This window comes from Catharus ustulatus, chromosome 31, assembly GCF_009819885.2.
Source record: "Catharus ustulatus isolate bCatUst1 chromosome 31, bCatUst1.pri.v2, whole genome shotgun sequence".
NCBI classification, from domain to species: domain Eukaryota; kingdom Metazoa; phylum Chordata; class Aves; order Passeriformes; family Turdidae; genus Catharus; species Catharus ustulatus.
This window is the reverse complement of record NC_046251.1, coordinates 1,986,465-2,007,495: the sequence shown is the minus strand read 5'-3', so window position 1 is coordinate 2,007,495 and position 21,031 is coordinate 1,986,465. Positions and strand designations below refer to the sequence as shown.

General features: G+C 47.6%; 1 protein-coding gene across 1 annotated transcript in view; it reads left to right on the top strand.

Moving 5' to 3' along the window:
• ANKRD52 (ankyrin repeat domain 52) overlaps positions 1–21,031 on the top strand; it is a 62,480-nt gene that overhangs the window by 31,419 nt on the left and 10,030 nt on the right. The window contains 9 exon segments of the mRNA XM_033083415.1: positions 282–399; positions 4,337–4,556; positions 7,780–7,867; positions 9,809–9,892; positions 9,972–10,117; positions 11,639–11,721; positions 15,064–15,146; positions 17,209–17,300; positions 19,357–19,741. Coding sequence (XP_032939306.1) covers positions 282–399; positions 4,337–4,556; positions 7,780–7,867; positions 9,809–9,892; positions 9,972–10,117; positions 11,639–11,721; positions 15,064–15,146; positions 17,209–17,300; positions 19,357–19,727 — 1,285 coding nt within the window. The 3' untranslated portion in view covers positions 19,728–19,741.

Genomic DNA, 21,031 nt, shown 5'->3' with positions numbered 1-21,031 from the left:
TTCCCAATTTTCCTTCACAATTTTCCCTCACCACAATTCCCATTTTCCCTCACCACAATTCCCAATTTTCCTTCACAGAATTCCCAGTTTTCCCTCTCACCATTCCCAATTTCCCCTCACCTCCACTCCCCATTTCCCTCACATAATTCCCCATTTTCCCTGACCTCTATTCCCAATTTTCCCTCTCACCATTCCCCATTTTCCCTGAACATTCCCTTTTCCCTGCCAGGACCCCTCTGATGCTGACCCTGACCATTCCCAATTTTCCTTTTCCCTGCCAGGACCCCTCTGATGCTGGCCATCATGAATGGACACGTGGATTGTGTCCACCTGCTGCTGGACAAGGGCTCCACGGCCGACGCCGCCGACAAGAGGGGCCGGACGGCGCTGCACCGCGGGGTGAGGATTATAAACATTATAAAAATTTAAATTATAAAAATTATAAAAACTATAAAATTATAAAAAGATAAAAATTATTAAAAATATAAAAATTATAGAAATTATAAAATCGTAAAAATTATACAAATTATACAAATTATTAAAGTTATAAAAAATAAGAAAAATATAGAAATTATAGAAATTATAAAAATTATAGAAAATATAAAAGTTATAAAATAAGAAAATTGCCCTGCCTGTGGGGAGGATTTATACAAGAATTGATAAAATATTGGAGTTGTCTGTCTGGGGTGATTCTATGAATTTTGGGATTCTGGGATTCTGTGATTTTGGGATTCTGTGAATTCTGAGATTCTGGGGTTCTGGAATTCTGTGAATTCTGTGAATTTTGGGATTCTGTGAAATTTGGGATTCTGTGATTTCTGGGATTCTGGGGTTCTGTTAATTCTGGAATTTTGTTCAATTCTGGGATTCTGTCAATTCTGTGATTCTGTGAATTCTGTGATTTTGTGATTCTGTGATTTGGGGGTTCTGTGAATTCTGGAATTCTGGGATCTGGGAATTCTGAGATTCTGTGAATTCTGAGATTCTGGGATTCTGTGGATTCTGGGAATTTTGAGATTCTGTGGATTCTGGAATTCTGTCAATTCTGGGATTCTGTGAATTCTGAGACTCTGGAATTCTGGAACTCTGAGAATTCTGTGATTTTGTGATTCTGGGATTCTGAATTCTGGAACTCTGTGATTTTGTGAATTCTAGGATTCTGTGATTTTGTGATTCTGGGATTCTCTGAATTCTGTGAATTCTGGGATTCTGTGGATTCTGGAATTCTGGAATGTGATATCAGGATTTTGGGTGTTGTGGTGCCCCAAACCACCACACACTGATGTGACTTCTGGATTTTGGGTTTTCTGACACCCCAAATCCCCACAGGATGATGTGAATTCTGTATTTCTGTGTCCCCAGGCTGTGGCAGGCCGCGAGGATTACCTGTCCCCCACACACTGATGTGATTTCAGAATTTTGGGTATTCTGACACCCCAAACCATCAGACATTGATGTGATTTCAGGATCTTGGCTGTTCTGACACCCCAATCCCCCACAGGATGATCTGATTTCAGCATTTTTGTCCCCCTGGGCCGTGACAGGCTGCGAGGATTGCCTGTCCCCACACACTGATGTGATTTCAGGACAGCAGCAGCATTTTGGCTACTTTCACACCCCAATTCCCCACACAACGATATAATTTCTGGATTTCTGTGTCCCCAGGCTGTGACAGGCTGCGAGGATTCTCTGTCCCCCTCACACTGATGTGATTTCAGCATTTTGGGTTTTCTGACACCCCAATCCCACACACACTCATGTGATTTCAGGACAGCAGCAGGATTTTGGGAGCTCTGACACCCCAATTCCCCACACAATAATATGATTTTTATATTTTTTTGTCCCCAGACCATGACAGGCTGTGAGGACTGCCTGTCCCCCACACACTGATATAATTTTTGTATTTTTGCCCCCCCAGGCCGTGACAGGCCGCGAGGATTGCCTGTCCCCCACAGTGATGTGATTTCAGGATTTTGGGTTTTCTGACACCCCAATCCCCCTCACACTGATATAATTTCTGGATTTCTGTGTCTCCAGGCCATGACAGGCTGCGAGGACTGAGAAACCCTCACACACTGATGTGATTTCAGGATTTTTGTGTCCCCAGGCCGTTACAGGCCGCAAGGATTGCCTGTCCCCCACACACTGATGTGATTTCAGGATTTTAAGCCCCAATTCCCCACACAATAATGTGATTTTTAATATTTTTTTATCCCCCAGGCCGTGACAGGCCGCGAGGATTGACAATCCCCCACACACTGATGTGATTTCTGGATTTTGGCTGTTCTGACACCCCAATTCCCCACAGGATGATCTGATTTCTGGATTTCTCTGTCCCCAGGCCGTGACAGGCCGCGAGGATTGCCTGTCCCCCACAGTGATGTGATTTCTGGATTTTGGGAGTTCTAACACCCCAATCCCCCACACACTGATGTGATTTCAGGATTCTGACACCCCAGTTCCCCTCACACTGATATAATTTCTGTATTTCTGTGTGCCCAGGCCATGACAGGCTGTGAGGACTGCCTGTCCCCCACACACTGATATGATTTCAGGATTTTGGGTATTTTAATACCCCAATTCCCCACACAATAATGTGATTTTTATATTTTTATCCCCCCCAGGCCGTGACAGGCTGCGAGGACTGACAATCCCCCACACACTGATGTGATATCAGGACAGCCAGCAGCATTTTGGGTTTTTTGACACCCCAAACCACCTCACAGTGATGTGATTTCAGGATTTTTGTCCCCCAGGCCGTGACAGGCCACAAGGATTGACAATTCCCCACACACTGATGTGATTTCAGGATTTTGGGTTTTCTGACACCCCAGTCTCTCACAGGATGACGTGATTTTGGGATTTTTGCCCCCCCAGGCCGTGACAGGCCGCGAGGATTGCCTGTCCCCCACAGTGATGTGATACCAGGATTTTGGGAGTTCTGACACCCCAATTCCCCACACAATAATGTGATTTTTATATTTTTATCCCCCCAGGCCGTGACAGGCCGCGAGGACTGACAATCCCCCACACACTGATGTGATATCAGGACAGCCAGCAGCATTTTGGGTTTTTTGACACCCCAAACCACCTCACAGTGACGTGATTTCAGGATTTTTGTCCCCCAGGCCGTGACAGGCCACAAGGATTGACAATTCCCCACACACTGATGTGATTTCAGCATTCTGACACCCCAATTCCCCACACAATAATGTGATTTTACAATTTTTTTGTCCCCAGGCTGTGACAGGCTGCGAGGATTGACAATCCTCCACACACTGATGTGATTTCTGGATTTTGGGTTTTCTGACACCCCAATTCCCCTCACACTGATATAATTTCTGTATTTCTGTGTCCCTAGGCCGTGACAGGCCGCGAAGACTGCCTGTCCCCCACAGTGATGTGATTTCTGGATTTTGGGTTTTCTGACACCCCAATTCCCCACACACTGATATAATTTCTGGATTTCTGTGTCTCCAGGCCGTGACAGGCTGCGAGGACTGAGAATCCCTCACACACTGATGTGATTTCAGGATTTTTGTGTCCCCAGGCCGTTACAGGCCGCAAGGATTGCCTGTCCCCCACACACTGATGTGATTTCAGGATTTTAAGCCCCAATTCCCCACACAATAATGTGATTTTTAATATTTTTTTATCCCCCAGGCCGTGACAGGCCGCGAGGATTGACAATCCCCCACACACTGATGTGATTTCAGGATTTTGGGTTTTCTGATACCCCAGTCTCTCACAGGATGACATGATTTTGGGATTTTTGCCCCCCCAGGCCGTGACAGGCCGTGAGGATTGCCAATCCCCCCCACACTGATGTGATATCAGGATTTTAGGAGTTCTGACACCCCAATTCCCCACACAATAATATGAGTTTTATATTTTTATCCCCCCAGACCGTGACAGGCTGTGAGGATTGAGAATCCCCCACACACTGATATGATTTCAGGATTTTGGGTATTTTAATGCCCCAATTCCCCTCACACTGATATAATTTCTGGATTTCTGTGTCCCTAGGCCGTGACAGGCCGCGAGGATTGCCTGTCCCCCACACACTGATGTGATCTCAGAATTTTGGGTATTTTAATACCCCAATTCTCCACACAATAATGTGATTTTTATATTTTTATCCCCCCAGGCCGTGACAGGCTGCGAGGATTGACAAACCCCCACACACTGATGTGATTTCTGTATTTCTGTGTCCCTAGGCCATGACAGGCCGCGAGGATTGCCGATCCCCCACAGTGATGTGATTTCTGGATTTTGGGTTTTCTGACACCCCAAACCCGCTCACACTGATACAATTTTTATATTTTTTTGTCCCCAGGCCGTGACAGGCTGCGAGGACTGCCTGGCTGCCCTGCTGGACCACGATGCCTTCGTCCTGTGCCGCGATTTCAAGGGCCGGACCCCCCTGCACTTGGCCTCGGCCTGCGGCCACCTGGAGGTGCTGAGGACGCTGCTGCAGGCGGCGCTGGCCACCGACCCGCTGGACTCCGGCGTGGATTACAGCGGCTTCTCCCCCTTGCACTGGGCTGCTTACAGCGGTGAGACTTCCAAATCATTTTTAAAGGGAGTTTAATTTTTTTTTTTTAATGTGGGAATTTTTTGGGATTTTAAAAAAAAATTTTAAAAATTTTTTTTTGTGATTTTATGTGAATTTTTGGTGATTTTTTGGTGATTTTTTGGTGATTTTTGTGGGGGTTTTTTGTGAATTTTTGGTGATTTTTTGGGATTTTTTTGGGTGATTTTAAAATGATTTTTAGTGGTTTTTGTGATTTTTTCTGGTGTTTTTTTGTTGGTTTTTTTGTGGGTTTTGCGTGATTTTTGGTAATTTTTTTCTGATTTTTGTGGGGTTTTTTACAATTTTTTTCTGATTTTTTTCTGATTTTTTTTGCTCATTTTTTGGCTGTGTTTTTTTGTGTTCTTTTGTGATTGATGGGTTTTTTGGTGATTTTTGTGAATTTTTGGTGATTTTTTGGGATTTTTTGGGTGATTTTTTAATGATTTTTAGTGGTTTTTGTGATTTTTTCTGGTGTTTTTTTGTTGGTTTTTTTTGTGGGTTTTGCGTGATTTTTGGTAATTTTTTTCTGATTTTTGTGGGGTTTTTTACAATTTTTTTCTGATTTTTTTCTGATTTTTTTTGCTCATTTTTTGGCTGTGTCTTTTTGTGTTCTTTTGTGATTGATGGGTTTTTTGGTGGTTTTTTGGTGATTTTTGTGAATTTTTGGTGATTTTTTGGGATTTTTTTGGGTGATTTTAAAATGATTTTTAGTGGTTTTTGTGATTTTTTCCTACTTTTTTTGTTGGTTTTTTTGTTGGTTTTGCGTGATTTTTGGTAATTTTTTCGGATTTTTGTGATTTTTTTTCCTACTTTTTTGTTCTTTTTTCCTGATTTTTCTCTGATTTTTTTCTGATTTATTTCTGATTTTTTTTTGTGGTTTTTTTTGCTCATTTTTTGGCTGTGTCTTTTTGTATTCTTTTGTGATTGATGGGTTTTTTGGTGGTTTTTTGGTGATTTTTTTGAATTTTTGTGAATTTTTGGTGGTTTTTTGGGATTTTTTTGGGTGATTTTAAAATGATTTTTAGTGGTTTTTGTGATTTTTTTCTGGTGTTTTTTTGTTGGTTTTTTTGTGGGTTTTGCGTGATTTTTGGTAATTTTTTTCTGATTTTTGTGGGGTTTTTTATGATTTTTTTCTGATTTTTTTCTGATTTTTTTTGCTCATTTTTTGGCTGTGGTTTTTTGTGTTCTTTTGTGATTGATGGGTTTTTTGGTGGTTTTTTGGTGATTTTTGTGAATTTTTGGTGATTTTTTGGGATTTTTTTGGGTGATTTTAAAATGATTTTTAGTGGTTTTTGTGATTTTTTCTGGTGTTTTTTTTGTTGGTTTTTTTGTGGGTTTTGCGTGATTTTTGGTAATTTTTTTCTGATTTTTGTGGGGTTTTTTCTGATTTTTTTCTGATTTTTTTCTGATTTTTCTCTGATTTTTTCTGATTTTTTTCTGATTTTTTTCTGATTTTTTTTGCTCATTTTTTGGCTGTGGTTTTTTGTGTTCTTTTGTGATTGATGGGTTTTTTGGTGGTTTTTTGGTGATTTTTGTGAATTTTTGGTGATTTTTTTGGGATTTTTTTGGTGATTTTTTAATGATTTTTAGTGGTTTTTGTGATTTGTTTTTGGTGTTTTTTTGCTGTTTTTTTGTGGGTTTTACGTTATTTTTGGTAATTTTTTCAGATTTTTTGTGAGGTTTTTTCTGCTTTTTTTTGCTTTTTTCCTGATTTTTCTCTGATTTTTTTCTGATTTTTTCCTGATTTTTTTCTGATTTTTTTTGCTCATTTTTTGGCTGTGTCTTTTTGTGTTCTTTTGTGATTGGTGGTTTTTTTGGTGGTTTTTTGGTGATTTTTTTTGAATTTTTGTGAATTTTTGATGATTTTTTGGGATTTTTTTTGGTGATTTTTTAATGATTTTTAGTGGGTTTTGGGATTTTTTTGTTGGTTTTTTGATGGGTTTTTTCGTAGGTTTTGTGTGATTTTTGCTAAATTTTTTTCTGATTTTTGTGGGGTTTTTTCTGATTTTTTTCTGATTTTTCTCTGATTTTTCTCTGATTTTTTTCTTATTTTTTCTGATTTTTTTTGTGATTTTTTTGCTGATGTTTTTGCTGTGGTTTTTTGTGTTCTTTTGTGATTGGTGGGTTTTTTGGTGGTTTTTTGGTGATTTTTTTTACTTTTTTGTTAATTTTTTGTGATTTTTTGGGATTTTTTTTGGTGATTTTTTAATTATTTTTAGTGGGTTTTATGATTCTTTTTGGTGTTTTTTTGGTTGGTTTTTTTGTGGGTTTTGCATGATTTTTGGTAATTTTTTTCTGATTTTTGTGGGGTTTTTTGTGATTTTTTTTTCTGCTTTTTTCCTCATTTTTCTCTGATTTTTTTACTATTTTTTTCTGATTTTTGTGATGGGTGATCTTTTCTGATTTTTTTTGCTGATTTTTTGGGTGGGTTTTTTTGTGTTCTTTTGTGATTGGTGATTTTTTTTTGTGATTTTTTGGCGATTTTTTTGGGGGGTTTTTTGTGAATTTTATTGTGATTTTTTTCGGTGATTTTTTGTGATTGGTGATTTTTTTGGGTTTTTTTGTGATTTTTTTTTTGTATTTTGGGTGATTTTTTTGTGATTTTGTTGTGATTTTTTTGTGATTTTTGAGTGATTTTTGGGTGATTTTTTTCAGTGATGTTCTGTGAATTTTATGAGATTTTTTTGTGATCGGTGATTTTTTGCGATTTTTAGTAATTTTTTGGTGATTTTTTGGTGATTTTTTTGTGACTTTTTGGGTGAGTTTTTGGTGATTTTGGTGATTTTTGTTATGATTTTTTTGGTGATTTTTTGGGGGTTTTTTTGGTGATTTTTGGTGGGGTTTTTTGTGGGTCTTTTGTGATTTTTTGGTGATTTTTAATAAATAATACATAATAAATAATGTAATAAATGCAATATATACATATATAATATATAAAGTATAAAATATAATATATAATATGTGTTTTTATATCTTACATATAATTTTATATTATATATAAAATATATAGATAATAATATAGATAATAAATAATGAATAATAAATATTAAATACTAAATGCAGCCCTCAGTGTGGGAGGGGATGTGTGGAGCTGAAAACCTCCAGTGAGGAGCTGCAGCTCTGGGGAGGGTTGGAGTTGAATTTTGGGTTTTTTTGGGTTTTTTTTGTTTTTTTGGGATTTCAGGGATCTGCTCCTCTCTCCTCAGGGCACGAAGATTGTCTGGAATTGTTACTTGAACACAACCCGTTCTCGTACCTGGAGGGAAACCCCTTCACCCCCTTGCACTGTGCAGTGTAAGTGAGAGCCCAAAAAATCCAAATATACAAAATAATCCAAATATACAAATAATCCAAATAGCCAAAATCAGCCAAATATACAAAATAATTCAAATATACAAAATAATCCAAATATCCAAAATCATCCAAATATACAAATAATTCAAATATACAAAATAATCCAAATATACAAAATAATCTGGTCTTGAACCCCTTGGGTGGGCTGGAAATGGGGTTTGAGCCAAAAAAATCCAAATATTCAAAATAATGCAAATAGCCAAAATAATCCAAATATACAAATAATCCAAATATCCAAATAATCCAAATATCCAAAATCAGACAAATATACAAATAATTCAAATATATAAAATAATCCAAATATCCAAAATCATCCAGATATACAAATAATTCAAATATACAAAATAATCTAAATATACAAAATAATCTGGGTTGGAACCTCTGGGGTGTGCTGGAAATGGGGTTTGAGCCAAAAAAATCCAAATATCCAAAATAATCCAAATATACAAATAATCCAAATATCCAAAATCATCCCAATATCCAAAATAATCAGGATTGCAACCCTGGGGTGGGCTGTCAATGGGGTTTGAGCCAAAATAATCTAATTATACAAATAATCCAAATATCCAAAATCAGACAAATACACAAAATAATCCAAATATCCAAAATCATCCCAATGCCCAAAATAATCCAGGGTGGGAGCCCTGGGGTGTGCTGGAAATGGGGTTTGAGCCAAAATAATCCCAATATCCAAAATAATCCCAATATCCAAAAAAATCCAAATATCAAAAAAAATCCAAATATTAAAAAAAAAAATCCAAATATTAAAAAAAATTCCAAATATCCAAAATAATCCAAATATCCAAAATAATCAGGATTGGAACTCTGGGATGTGATGGAAATGGGGGTTGACCCCAAAAATAATTCCAGTAATTCCATATCTTGGAACCTCTGGGATGTGCTGAAAGGAGAATTTTACCCCAAAATAATTCCAGGTCTTTGAACCTCTGGGATGTGCAGAAAGGGGTTTTTTTACCCCAGATAACTCCAGGGTTTTTTTTACCCCAGGAATTCTTGGATGTGCAGAAAGGATTTTTTTTACCCCAGAAATTCCTGGAATGTGCGGGATGGGTTTTTCACCCCAGATAACTTCAGGTTTTTTACCCCAGGAATTTCTGGGAGCCCCTGGGGTGTGCAGGATGGATTTTTTCACCCCAGAAATTTCTGGGATGTGCAAGAAGTTTTATTTACCCCAGATAACTTCAGAGGTTTTTACCCCAGGAATTTCTGGGAGCCCCTGGAATGTGCTAGAAGGATTTTTTTACCCCAGGAATTCCTGGGATGTGCAGAAAGGATTTTTTTTACCCCAGATAACTCCAGGTGTTTTTACCCCAGCAGTTCCTGGAATGTGTTGGAAGGATTTTTCATCCCAAATAACTTCAGGGTTTTTCACCCCAGGAATTTCTGGGATATGCAGGAAGGATTTTTTACCCCAGATAACTCCAGGATTTTTTACCCCAGAAATTTCTGGGATGTACAGGATGGATTTTTTCACCCCAGCAGTTCCTGGAATGTGTAGGAAGGGTTTTTCACCCCAGATAACTCCAGATCTTTTTACCCCAGGAATTTCTGGAATGTGCAAGAGGGTTTTTTCACCCCAGATAACTCCAGGATTTTTTACCCCAAGAATTCCTGGGAGCCCCTGGAATGTGCTGGAAGGATTTTTCACCCCAGATAACTCCAAGGTTTTTTACCCCAAGAATTCCTGGGAGCTCCTGGGATTTGCAGGATGAATTTTTTCACCCCAGGAATTTCTGGGATGTGCTGAAAGGATTTTTTTCACCCCAGATAACTCCAGATTTTTTCACCCCATCAGTTCCTGGGGTATTTCTCCCAGCCCAGCCCTGCCCTCCCTCCCTCACTCCCTTCTCCCCTCCCCAGAATTAACAACCAGGACGGCACTGCCGAGATGCTGGTGGAAGCATTGGGTGCCAAGATTGTTAATAGCAGAGATGCCAAAGGAAGGTGAGTGTCCCCTCCCTGTCCCCTCCAGCTCTGTCCCCTCCCCCTGGGGACAGCCCTGACTGGATTTTGGCCTCCCCAGGACCCCCCTTCACGCTGCTGCCTTCGCAGACAACGTCCATGGTTTACAGCTGCTCCTGCGCCACCAGGCCGAGGTGGACACGGCGGACAAGCTGGGCAGGACCCCCCTGATGGTGGCCTCAGAGCACGGGCACACGGCGGCTGTGGGTGGGTGCTGCCACCTGGGGTGACAGGCTGCTGTCCCCTGCAGTGGCTGCTGTCCCCTGGGGCTGGGTGATGTCCCCTGGAGTGACAGGGTACTGTCCCCTGGGGGTGGGTGCTGTCCCCAGCAGTGAGTGGATGCTGTCCCCTGGGGGTGGCTGCTGTCCCCTGCAGTGGGTGCTGTCCCCTGGGTGTTGTCCCCTGCAGTGTCTGGCTGCTGTCCCCTGGGGTGGGTCCTGTCCCCTGGGGTGGGTCCTGTCCCCTGGGGTGGGTGCTGTCCCCAACAGTGGGTGCTGTCCCCTGGGGCTGGCTGCTGTCCCCTGCAGTGTCTGGGTGCTGTCCCCAGCAGTGGGTGCTGTCCCCTGGGGGTGGCTCCTGTCCCCAGGGGTGGCTGCTGTCCCCTGCAGTGACAGGGTGCTGTCCCCTGGGGTGACTGTTGTCCCCTGGGATGGGTGGGTGCTGTCCCCTGGGGTGGCTGCTGTCCTCTGCAGTGGCTGCTGTCCCCTGGGGATGTGTGTTGTCCCCTAGGGTGGGTGCTGTCCCCTGGGGTGGCTCCTGTCCCCTAGGGGTGGCTGCTGTCCCCAGCAGTGGGTGACTGCTGTCCCCTGTGGTGACAGGGTGCTGTCCCCAGCAGTGGGTGCTGTCCCCTGGGGTGGCTCCTGTCACCTGGGGCTGGGTGCTGTCCCCTGCAGTGGGTGCTGTCCCCTGGGGTGGCTCCTGTCCCCATCAGTGGGTACTGTCCCCTAGGGCTGGCTGCTGTCCCCTGGGGGTGGCTGCTGTCCCGTGGGGTGGGTGCTGTCCCCCGCAGTGACAGGGTGCTGTCCCCATCAGTGGCTGCTGTCCCCTGGGGGTGGCTGCTGTCCCCTGGGCTGGGTGCTGTCCCCAGCAGTGGATGCTGTCCCCTGGGGCTGGGTGTTGTCCCCTGGGGGTGGGTGCTGTCCCCAGCAGTGGGTGCTGTCCCCTGGGGCTGGGTGATGTCCCCTGGGGTGGGTGCTGTCCCCTGCAGTGTGTGGGGACAGGGCTGCAGCACCTCTGTGTCACCCTCGTGTCCCCCTGGGCAGTTTTGGGCAGCTCAGGTGACAGCCACTTGTGGGGACATTTTGTGGCTTCTCTTCCCTGAACCTGCAGCGACAGAGCTGTGTCACCTCTGTGTCACCTCTGTGTCACCTTCATGTCCCCCTTGTGCAGTTCTGGGCAGCTCAGGTGGCAGCCACTTGTGGGGACATTTTGTGGCTCCTCCTCTCTGAGCCTGGAGCCTGCAGTGACAGAGCTGTGGCACCTCTGTGTCACTCTCATGTCACACCCTGGGCAGTTTTGGGCAGCTCAGGTGGCAGCTCAGGTGGCAGCTCAGGTGGCAGTCACCTGTGGGAACATTTTGAGGTTCTTCCCTGAGCCTGGAGCCTTTGGGGACAGAGCTGTCCTCTCTCCTGGGGACATTCTGAGGCTTTGGGGACAGAGCTGTCCCCTCTGCTGGGGACATTTGGGGACACTGTGGCCCCTCCTCAGCAGCTCCTCTCCTCCTTGCAGAGTTCCTGCTGTTCCAAGCTAAAGCAAACATTACTGTGCTGGATGTCAACAAGAACACAGCTCTTCACCTGGCCTGCAGCAAGGTGGGACAGGGCTGTCACCTGGGGCACCTCTGTGTCACCTCTGTGTGACCCCTGTGTCACCAAATTCACCCGTGTCACCTCTGTGTCACCAAATTCACCTCTGTGTCACCCCTGTGTCAGCTCTGTGTCACCTCTGTGTCACCTGTGCCACCAAATTCACCTGTGTGTCACCCCTGTGTGACCCCTGTGTCACCAAATTCACCTCTGTGTCACCCCTGTGTCACCTCTGTGTCACCAAATTCACCTCTGTGTCACCTCTGTGTGACCCCTGTGTCACCAAATTCACCTCTGTCACCCCTGTGTGACCCCTGTGTCACCTCTGTGTCACCAAATTCACCTCTGTGTCACCTCTGTGTCATTCCTGTGTGACCCCTGTGTCACCCCTCGGTCACCTCTGTGTCACCAAATTCACCCCTGTGTCACCCCTGTGTCACCCCTGTCACCTGTGTGACCCCTGTGTCACCCCTGTGTGTCACCAAATTCACCCCTGTGTCACCCCTGTGTCAGCTCTGTGTGACCCCTGTGTCACCTGTGTCACTCCTGTGTCACCAAATTCACCCCTGTATCACCTGTGTCACTCCTGTGTCACCTCTGTCACCCCTGTGTGACCCCTGTGTCACCTCTGTGTCACCTGTGTCACCAAATTCACCTGTGTCACCCCTGTGTCACCCCTGTGTCACCCCTGTCACCTGTGTGACCCCTGTGTCACCCCTGTGTGTCACCAAATTCACTTGTGTGACCCCTGTGTCACCCCTGTGTCACCTCTGTGTGACCCTTGTGTCACCAAATTCACCCCTATGTCACCTCTGTGATGATAATTAACACAAACAGATTTATTTTTTAAAATATTGTGATGACAACACACATAGATTCATTTTAAAAAATATTATCATGATGACAATTAACACATACAAATTTATTTTTAATAATATTATTGTGATGACAATTAACACATCCAGATTTATTTTTAATTTATTTTTTATATATATATTGGTGTGAGGCTGAGTGAGTTAGACAAAAATCCCAAAAATTCCAGGAGTCCAATAAACTGGGCTACTGGGAGGTGTCCCAGGGCAACTGGGGTGAGTTTCTGTGCTCACCCCCAACCCAAATTATTTTTGGTGGTCACTCCCAACCCAAATTAATTTCATGATCACCTCCAATCCAAATTTTTTGTGCTCACCCCCAACCCAAATTAATTTTGTGCTCACTCCCAACCTAAAAGATTTTTCTGGTCACTCCAAACCCAAATTTTTTGTGCTCACTCCCAACCCAAATGAATTTTGTGCTCACCCCCAACCCAAATTAATTTTGTGATCACCTCCAACCCAAATTATTTTTTGTGATCACCCCCAGCCCAAATTAATTTTGTGCTCACTCCCAACCCAAAAGATTTTTGTGCTCACCCCCAACCCAAATGAATTTTGTAATCACTCCCAGCCCAAATGAATTTCATGGTCACCCCCAAACCAAATTATTTTTTGTGCTCACTCCCAACCCAAAAGATTTTTCGTGGTCACTCCCAACCCAAATTAATTTTGTGATCACCCCCAACCCAAATTATTTTTTTGTGATCACCCCCAACCCAAATTAATTTTGTGGTCACTCCCAACCCAAATTTTTTGTGCTCACTCCCAACCCAAATGATTTCTGTGGTCATTCCCAACCCAAATTATTTTTTGTGCTCACCCCCAACCCAAATTATTTTTTGTGGTCACTCCCAACCCAAATTTTTTGTGATCACCCCAACCCAAATTAATTTTGTGATCACTTCCAACCCAAATTATTTTTTGTGCTCACCCCCAACCCAAAATGATTTTTTTGTGATCACCCCCAACCCAAATGAATTTTGTAATCACTCCCAGCCCAAAAGATTTCTGTGCTCACCCCCAACCCAAATTAATTTTGTGATCCCTCCCAACCCAAAAGATTTTTCTGATCACTCCCAACCCAAATGATTTTTTGTGCTCACTCCCAATCCAAATTATTTTTTGTGATCACCTCCAACCCAAAAGATTTTCGTGCTCACCCCCAACCAAATGATTTTTTTGTGGTCACTCCCAGCCCAAATTAATTTTGTGCTCACCTCCAACCCAAATTAATTTTGTGGTCACCCTCAGCCCAAATTAATTTTGTGCTCACTCCCAACCCAAAAGATTTTTGTGATCACCCCCAACCCAAATTAATTTTGTGATCACCTCCAATCCAAATTTTTTGTGGTCACCCCCAAACCAAATTAATTTTGTGGTCACTCCCAACCTAAAAGATTTTTCTGGTCACTCCAAACCCAAATTTTTTGTGCTCACCCCCAACCCAAATTATTTTTTGTGGTCACTCCCAGCCCAAATTAATTTTGTGATCACCTCCAACCCGAATTTTTTGTGCTCACTCCCAACCCAAATGATTTCTGTGGTCATTCCCAACCCAAATTATTTTTTCTGATCACTCCCAACCCAAATTTTTTGTGCTCACCCCCAACCCAAATGAATTTTGTGGTCACTCCCAACCCAAATTAAATTTGTGGTCACTCCCAACCCAAATTATTTCTGTGCTCACCCCCAACCCAAAATGATTTTTTTGTGATCACCCCCAACCCAAATTATTTTTTGTGATCACTCCCAACCCAAAAGATTTTTTGTGCTCACCCCCAACCCAAACCCTGCCACGGTGAGACCCAGAGCCTTGTGCTCATTTTTTCCACATCAGGGAGGAGAGGGGGAAACTTCCAGAAGTGCCCTGGGGGAGGAGAAAAGCTTTAGGAAACCATTCCAAAATTTAGGGAACAATTCCAAAATTTAGGGAACAATTCCAATATTTAGGGAACAATTCCAATATTTAGGGAACAATTCCAAAATTTAGGGAACAATTCCAATATTTAGGGAACCATTCCAATATTTAGGGAACAATTCCAATATTTAGGGAACAATTCCAATATTTAAGGAACAATTCCAATATTTAGGGAACAATTCCAAAATTTAGAAAACAATTCCAAAATTTAAGGAACAATTCCAATATTTAGGGAACAATTCCAAAATTTAGGGAACAATTCCAATATTTAGGGAACAATTCCAAAATTTAGGGAACAATTCCAATATTTAGGGAACCATTCCAATATTTAGGGAACAATTCCAATATTTAGGGAACAATTCCAATATTTAAGGAACAATTCCAATATTTAGGGAACAATTCCAAAATTTAGAAAACAATTCCAAAATTTAGGGAACAATTCCAATATTTAGGGAACAATTCCAATATTTAGGGAAGGATTCCAATATTTAGGGAACCATTCCAATATTTAAGGAACAATTCCAGGCCCTCCCAACCCTCTCCCCTCTCCCCCAGGGCCATGAAAAGTGTGCCTTGTTGATCCTGGGGGAAACCCAAGACCTTGGCCTTATCAATGCAAGTAACAGTGCTCTGCAGATGTGAGTATTTGCACAGCTGGGAACTGGGGGCCAAAATCTGGGAGATGTGGGAATGGGAGAGCTGGGAGCAGCTGGGCTGGGAGCAGGGACCAGGCTGGGGGGTGGAGAGGGATTTGGGGGTTGTGACCACTCAGAGGGGGGTTTGGGGTGGGATTTTGGGGTTGTGACCCCCTTAGAGGCACTCAGAGGGGGGGTTTGGGGTGAGATTTTGGGGTTGTGACCCCCTGGAGTTACTCAGAGGGGGTTTGGGGTGGGATTTTGGGGTTGTGACCAATCAGAGGGGGGTTTGGGGTGGGATTTTGGGGTTTTGACCCCCTTGGAGCCCCTCAGAGGGGGATTAGGGTGGGATTTTGGGGCTCTGACCCCCTTAGAGACATTCAGAGGGGGATTTGGGATGGGATTTTGGGGTTATGGCCACTCAGAGGGGGGTTTGGGGTGGGATTTTGGGGTCGTGACCCCCTTGGAGCCCCTCAGAGGGGAGTTCTGTGAGGTTTGGGGTGAGATTTTGGGGGTTGTGCCCACTCAGAGTTGGGTTCTGTGGGATTTGGGATTGGATTTTGGGGTTGGGCCCATTCAGAGCAGGGATTAGGGTGAGATTTTGGGGTTGTGACCTCACTGGAGCTATTCAGAGTTGGGTTCTGTGGGGTTTGAGGTGGGATTTTGGGGTTGTGTCCACTCAGAGCGGGGGATTAGGGTGAGATTCTGGGGTTGTGACCCCCTTTGAGCCACTCAGAGTTGGGTTCTGGGGGGTTTAGGGTGGGATTTTGGGATTATGACCCCCATATTTGCCCCTCAGATGGGGGTTCTGTGGGGTTTGGGGTGGATTTTGGGGTTGTGACCCCCCCTGGAGCCCCTCAGAGGGGGGTTTGGGGTGGGATTTTGGGGTTGTGCCCACTCAGAGAGGGGTTTGGGGTGGGATTTTGGGGTTGTGACCCCCTTAGAGACATTCAGAGGGGGATTTGGGATGGGATTTTGGGGTTGTGCCCACTCAGAGGGGGATTTGGGGTGGGATTTTGGGGTTTTGACCCCCTTAGAGGCACTCAGAGGGGGGGTTTGGGGTGGGATTTTGGGGTTGTGACCCCCCTGGAGTTACTCAGAGGGGGTTTGGGGAGGGATTTTGGGGTTTTGACCCCCTTGGAGGCCCTCAGAGGGGGATTAGGGTGGGATTTTGGGGCTCTGACCCCCTTAGAGACATTCAGAGGGGGGTTAGGGTGGGATTTTGGGGTTGTGACCTCACTGGAGCCACTCAGAATTGGGTTCTGTGGGGTTTGGGGTGAGATTTTGGGGTTGTGACCCCCTTGGAGACCCTCAGAGGGGGGGTTTGGGGTGGGATTTTGGGGTTGTGCCCATTCAGAGTTGGGTTCTGTGGGGTTTGGGGTGGGATTTTGGGGTTGTGAGCCCCTTGGAGCCCCTCAGAGGGGGTTTGGGCTGGACTTAGGGGTTTGTGCTCATTCAGAGTTGGGTTCTGTGGGGTTTGGGGTGGGATTTTGGGGTTGTGTCCACTCAGAGAGGGGTTTGGGGTGGGATTTTGGGGTTGTGACCCCCCTGGAGTTACTCAGAGGGAGTTTGGGGTGGGATTTTGACCCCCTTGGAGCCCCTCAGAGGGGGATTAGGGTGGGATTTTGGGGCTGTGACCTCCTTAGAGACATTCAGAGGGGGATTTGGGGTGGGATTTTGGGGTTGTGCCCACTCAGAGTGGGGTTCTGTGGGGTTTGGGGTGGATTTTGGGGTTGTGAGCCCCTTGGAGCCCCTCAGAGAGGGGGTTAGGGCTGGATTTTGGGGTTGTGCCCATTCAGAGGGGGATTTGGGATGGGATTTTGGGGTTGTGACCCCCATATTTGCCCCTCAGATGGGGGTTGGGGTGGGATTTTGGGGTTGTGACCTCACTGGAGCCATTCAGAGTTGGGTTCTGTGGGGTTAGGGCTGGATTTTGGGGTTGTGCCCATTCAGAGCAGGGTTAGAACTGGATTTTGGGGTTTTGCCCCCTCAGAGGGGGGATTAGGGCTGGATTTTGTGGGGTCAGGGCTGGATTTTGGGGTTTACACCCAGCTCCCCTCCCCAGGCCGCTGCACATCGCGGCGCGGAACGGCCTGGCCTCCGTGGTGCAGGCGCTGCTCAGCCGAGGCGCCACCGTGCTGGCTGTGGATGAAGAAGGTTCGTGTGCCCTGGGGGTTCTGGGGGTTTCTGGGGGTCCTGGGGGGTTTCTGGGGGTCCTGGGGGGTTTCTGGGGGGTTTCTGCACTCCTGGGAAGTGCCCAGAGCCCGGGGAATGCTCAGGTACGGCCACCCCAAACAGCGTCCCTGGGCAAGGTTCCATTCCCAAACCATTCCATCCCAAATCATCCCTGTCCCAAAAACACTTCCCAAATCATCCCATCCCAAACTGTCCCCTCCTGAATCATCCCATCCCAAAAACACTTCCCAGATCATCCCATCCCAAATCATCCCCTCCTGAATCATCCCATCCCAAAAACACTTCCCAGATCATCCCTGTCCCAAAAGCTCTTCCCAAACCTCAACCACCCAAATCAGGCCCTTCACACGACATCACAACCCCACACCCCATCCCACACCCCCCATAACCCCACACCCCAATTCCTCCACATGCCACACCCCAATCCCCCCATAACCCCACACCCGAATACCCCAATCCCCTCACACCCCAATTCCCCCCACATCATCCCCCCTCACCCTCCTCTCCCCTCAGACCACACCCAACACCCCAATTCCCCCACACCCCAATTCCCCATAACCCCAATCCCACACCCCAATTCCCCCATAACCCCAATTCCCAATCCCTCCATAACCCCAATCCCCCATAACCCCAATCCCACACCCCAATTCCCCCACACCCTCACGCCATCCCCCCTCACCCTCCTCTCCCCTCAGGCCACAGCCCAATTCCACACTCCAATTTCCCCATAACCCTGCACCCCACATCCCAATCCCTCATCCCACAGCCCAATTCCCTCATAACCCCACACCCCAATTCTCCCAATTCCCCCACACCCCAATTCCCCCACACCCCAATTCCCCCATAACCCCACACCCCAATTCCCCACACCATCCCCCCTCACCCTCCTCTCCCCTCAGGCCACATCTCAATCCCACACCCCAATCCCCTCATAACCCCACACCCCAATTCTCCCACACCCCAATTCCCCCATAACCGCAATCCCACATCCCCACGCTGTCCCCCCTCACCCTCCTCTCCCCTCAGGCCACGGCCCAATCCCACACCCCAATTTCCCCACACTCCAATCCCACACACCCTCACGCCATCCTCCCTCACCCTCCTCTCCCCTCAGCCCACATCTTAATCCCACACCCCAATCCCCTCATAACCCCACACCCCAATTCTCCCACACCCCAATTCCCCCATAACCCCACACTGCAATTTCCCCACCCCCCAATCCCCCTCACGCCATTCCCCTGACCCTCCTCTCCCCTCAGACCACATCCCACACCCCAATTCCCCCATAACCCCAATTCCCAATCCCTCCATAACCCCAATTCCCCCATAACCCCAATCCCACATCCCCAGTGCTGTTCCCCCCTGACCCTCCTCTCCCCTCAGGCCACAGCCCAATCCCACACCTCATAACCCCAATTCCCCCACATCCCAATCCCACACCCCAATCCGCCTCACCCCTCACGCCATCCCCCTCACCCTCCTCTCCCCTCAGGCCACAACCCATCCCACACCCCAATTCCCCCATAACCCTGCACTCCACATCCCAATCCCACACCCCAATTCCCCCACACTCCAATCCCCCACACCCACACCCCAGTCCCCCTCACCCCTCACGCCATCCCCCTCACTCTCCTCTCCCCACATCCCACACCCCAATTCCCCCATAACCCCACACCCCAATTCCCCACATCCCAATCCCACACCCCAATCCCTCACACCCTCACGCCATCCCCCCTCACCCTCCTCTCCCCTCAGGCCACATCCCAGACCCCAATTCCCCCATAACCCTGCACCCCACATCCCAATCCCACACCCCAATCCCACACACCCTCACGCCATCCCCCCTCACCCTCCTCTCCCCTCAGGCCACATCTCAATCCCACACCCCAATCCCCTCATAACCCCACACCACAATTCCCCCATGACCCCAATTCCCCATAACCCCACACCCCAATTCCCCCACACCCCAATCCCCCTCACCCCTCACGCCATCCCCCTGACCCTCCTCTCCCCTCAGGCCACACGCCCGCCCTGGCCTGCGCCCCCAACAAGGACGTGGCCGACTGCCTGGCACTGATCCTCTCCACCATGAAGCCTTTCCCGCCCAAGGACGCGCTGGGCTCCTTCAGCTTCAACCTCCTGACGAACTGCGGCATCGCGGCCAAGGCGGCGGCGGCCTGCGGGGCCCTCCCGAACGGCTCCTCCCGGCCCTTCCCGGCCTGCGGGGCCCTCCCGAACGGCTCCTCCCGGCCCTTCCCGGCCTGCGGGGCCCTCCCGAACGGCTCCTCCCGGCCCTTCCCGGCCTGCGGGGCCCTCCCGAACGGCTCCTCCCGGCCCTTCCCGGCCGAGCGCGGCGCCATCGGCCTGGACGGCGTCTACTCGGAGTGAGCCCGGCCCGGCCGGTATTTATTGAGCAATTCTACACCAACAGGGCACTTTAAAGGAGAACAAGAGCGGGTGTGGCTCGGTGAGGGTGTGGGGGGTGTGGGGGGTGTGGGGTAGAGCCAAGAGTTTGGTGTGGGGCTGTGTCCGGGCTGGTTGTGGCTCTGTTGTGACAGGGTTGTCCCTGTCCCCATCCCTGTTGTGACAGGGCCATCCTTGCTGTTACAGTCCTGTCCCTGCTGTGACAGTCCTGTTCCTACTGTCCCAGGGCCATCCCTGTTGTGACAGGGCCATCCTTGCTGTTACAGTCCTGTCCCTGTTGTGACAGGGCCGTCCTTGCTGTCCCAACCTTGTCCCTGCTGTGACAGTCCTGTCCCAGCTGTCCCCATCCCTCTGTGTCCATGCTGGCTCTGACCCTGCTGTGACAGGGCCATGCGTGCTGTGACACTCCTGTCCCTGCTGTCACCACCACTCTGTTACGGTGCTGGTCCTGTCCCTGCTGTGACAGTCTTGTCCTTGTTGTGACAGGGCCGTCCCTGCTGTCCCAGTGCTGTCCCTGCTGTCACAGGGTCATCCTTGCTGTCACCATGTCAGTCCTGTCCCTGCTGTGACAGTCCTGTCTCTGCTGTCCCAGTGCCATCCCTGCTGTCCCTGTCCCCATCCCTGCTGTGACAGGGTCATCCCTGCTGTCCCAGCCCTGTCCCAACTGTCCCCATCCCTCTGTGTCCGTGCTGGTTCTGGCCCTGCTGTCCCAGTGCCATCCCTGCTGTGACAGGGTCATCCCTGCTGTCCCCATATCACTCCTGTCCCTGTCCCCATCCTTGCTGTCACCATCACTGTGTGTCCGTGCTGGTTCTGGCCCTGCTGTGACAGGGCCGTCCTTGCTGTTACAGTCCTGTCCCTGCTGTGACAGTCCCTGCTGTCCTCATGTCACTCCTGTCCCTGCTGTCCCTGTGCCATCCCTACTGTGACAGGGTTGTCCCTGCTGTGACAGTCCTGTCCTTGCTGTCCCAGCTCTGTCCCTGCTGTCACCATCACTCTGTGTCCGTGCTGGTTCTGGCCCTGCTGTGACGGTCCTGTCCCTGCTGTCCCCATGTCACTCCTGTCCCTACCGTGACAGGGTCATCCCTGCTGGCCCCATGTCACTCCTGTCCCTGCTGTCCCCATGTCACTCCTGTCCCTGCTGTCCCCATCCCTCTGTGTCCGTGCTGGTTCTGGCCCTGCTGTGACAGGGCCATCCTTGCTGTGACAGTCCTGTCCCTGCTGTGACAGTCTCTGCTGTCCTCATGTCACTCCTGTCCCTGCTGTCC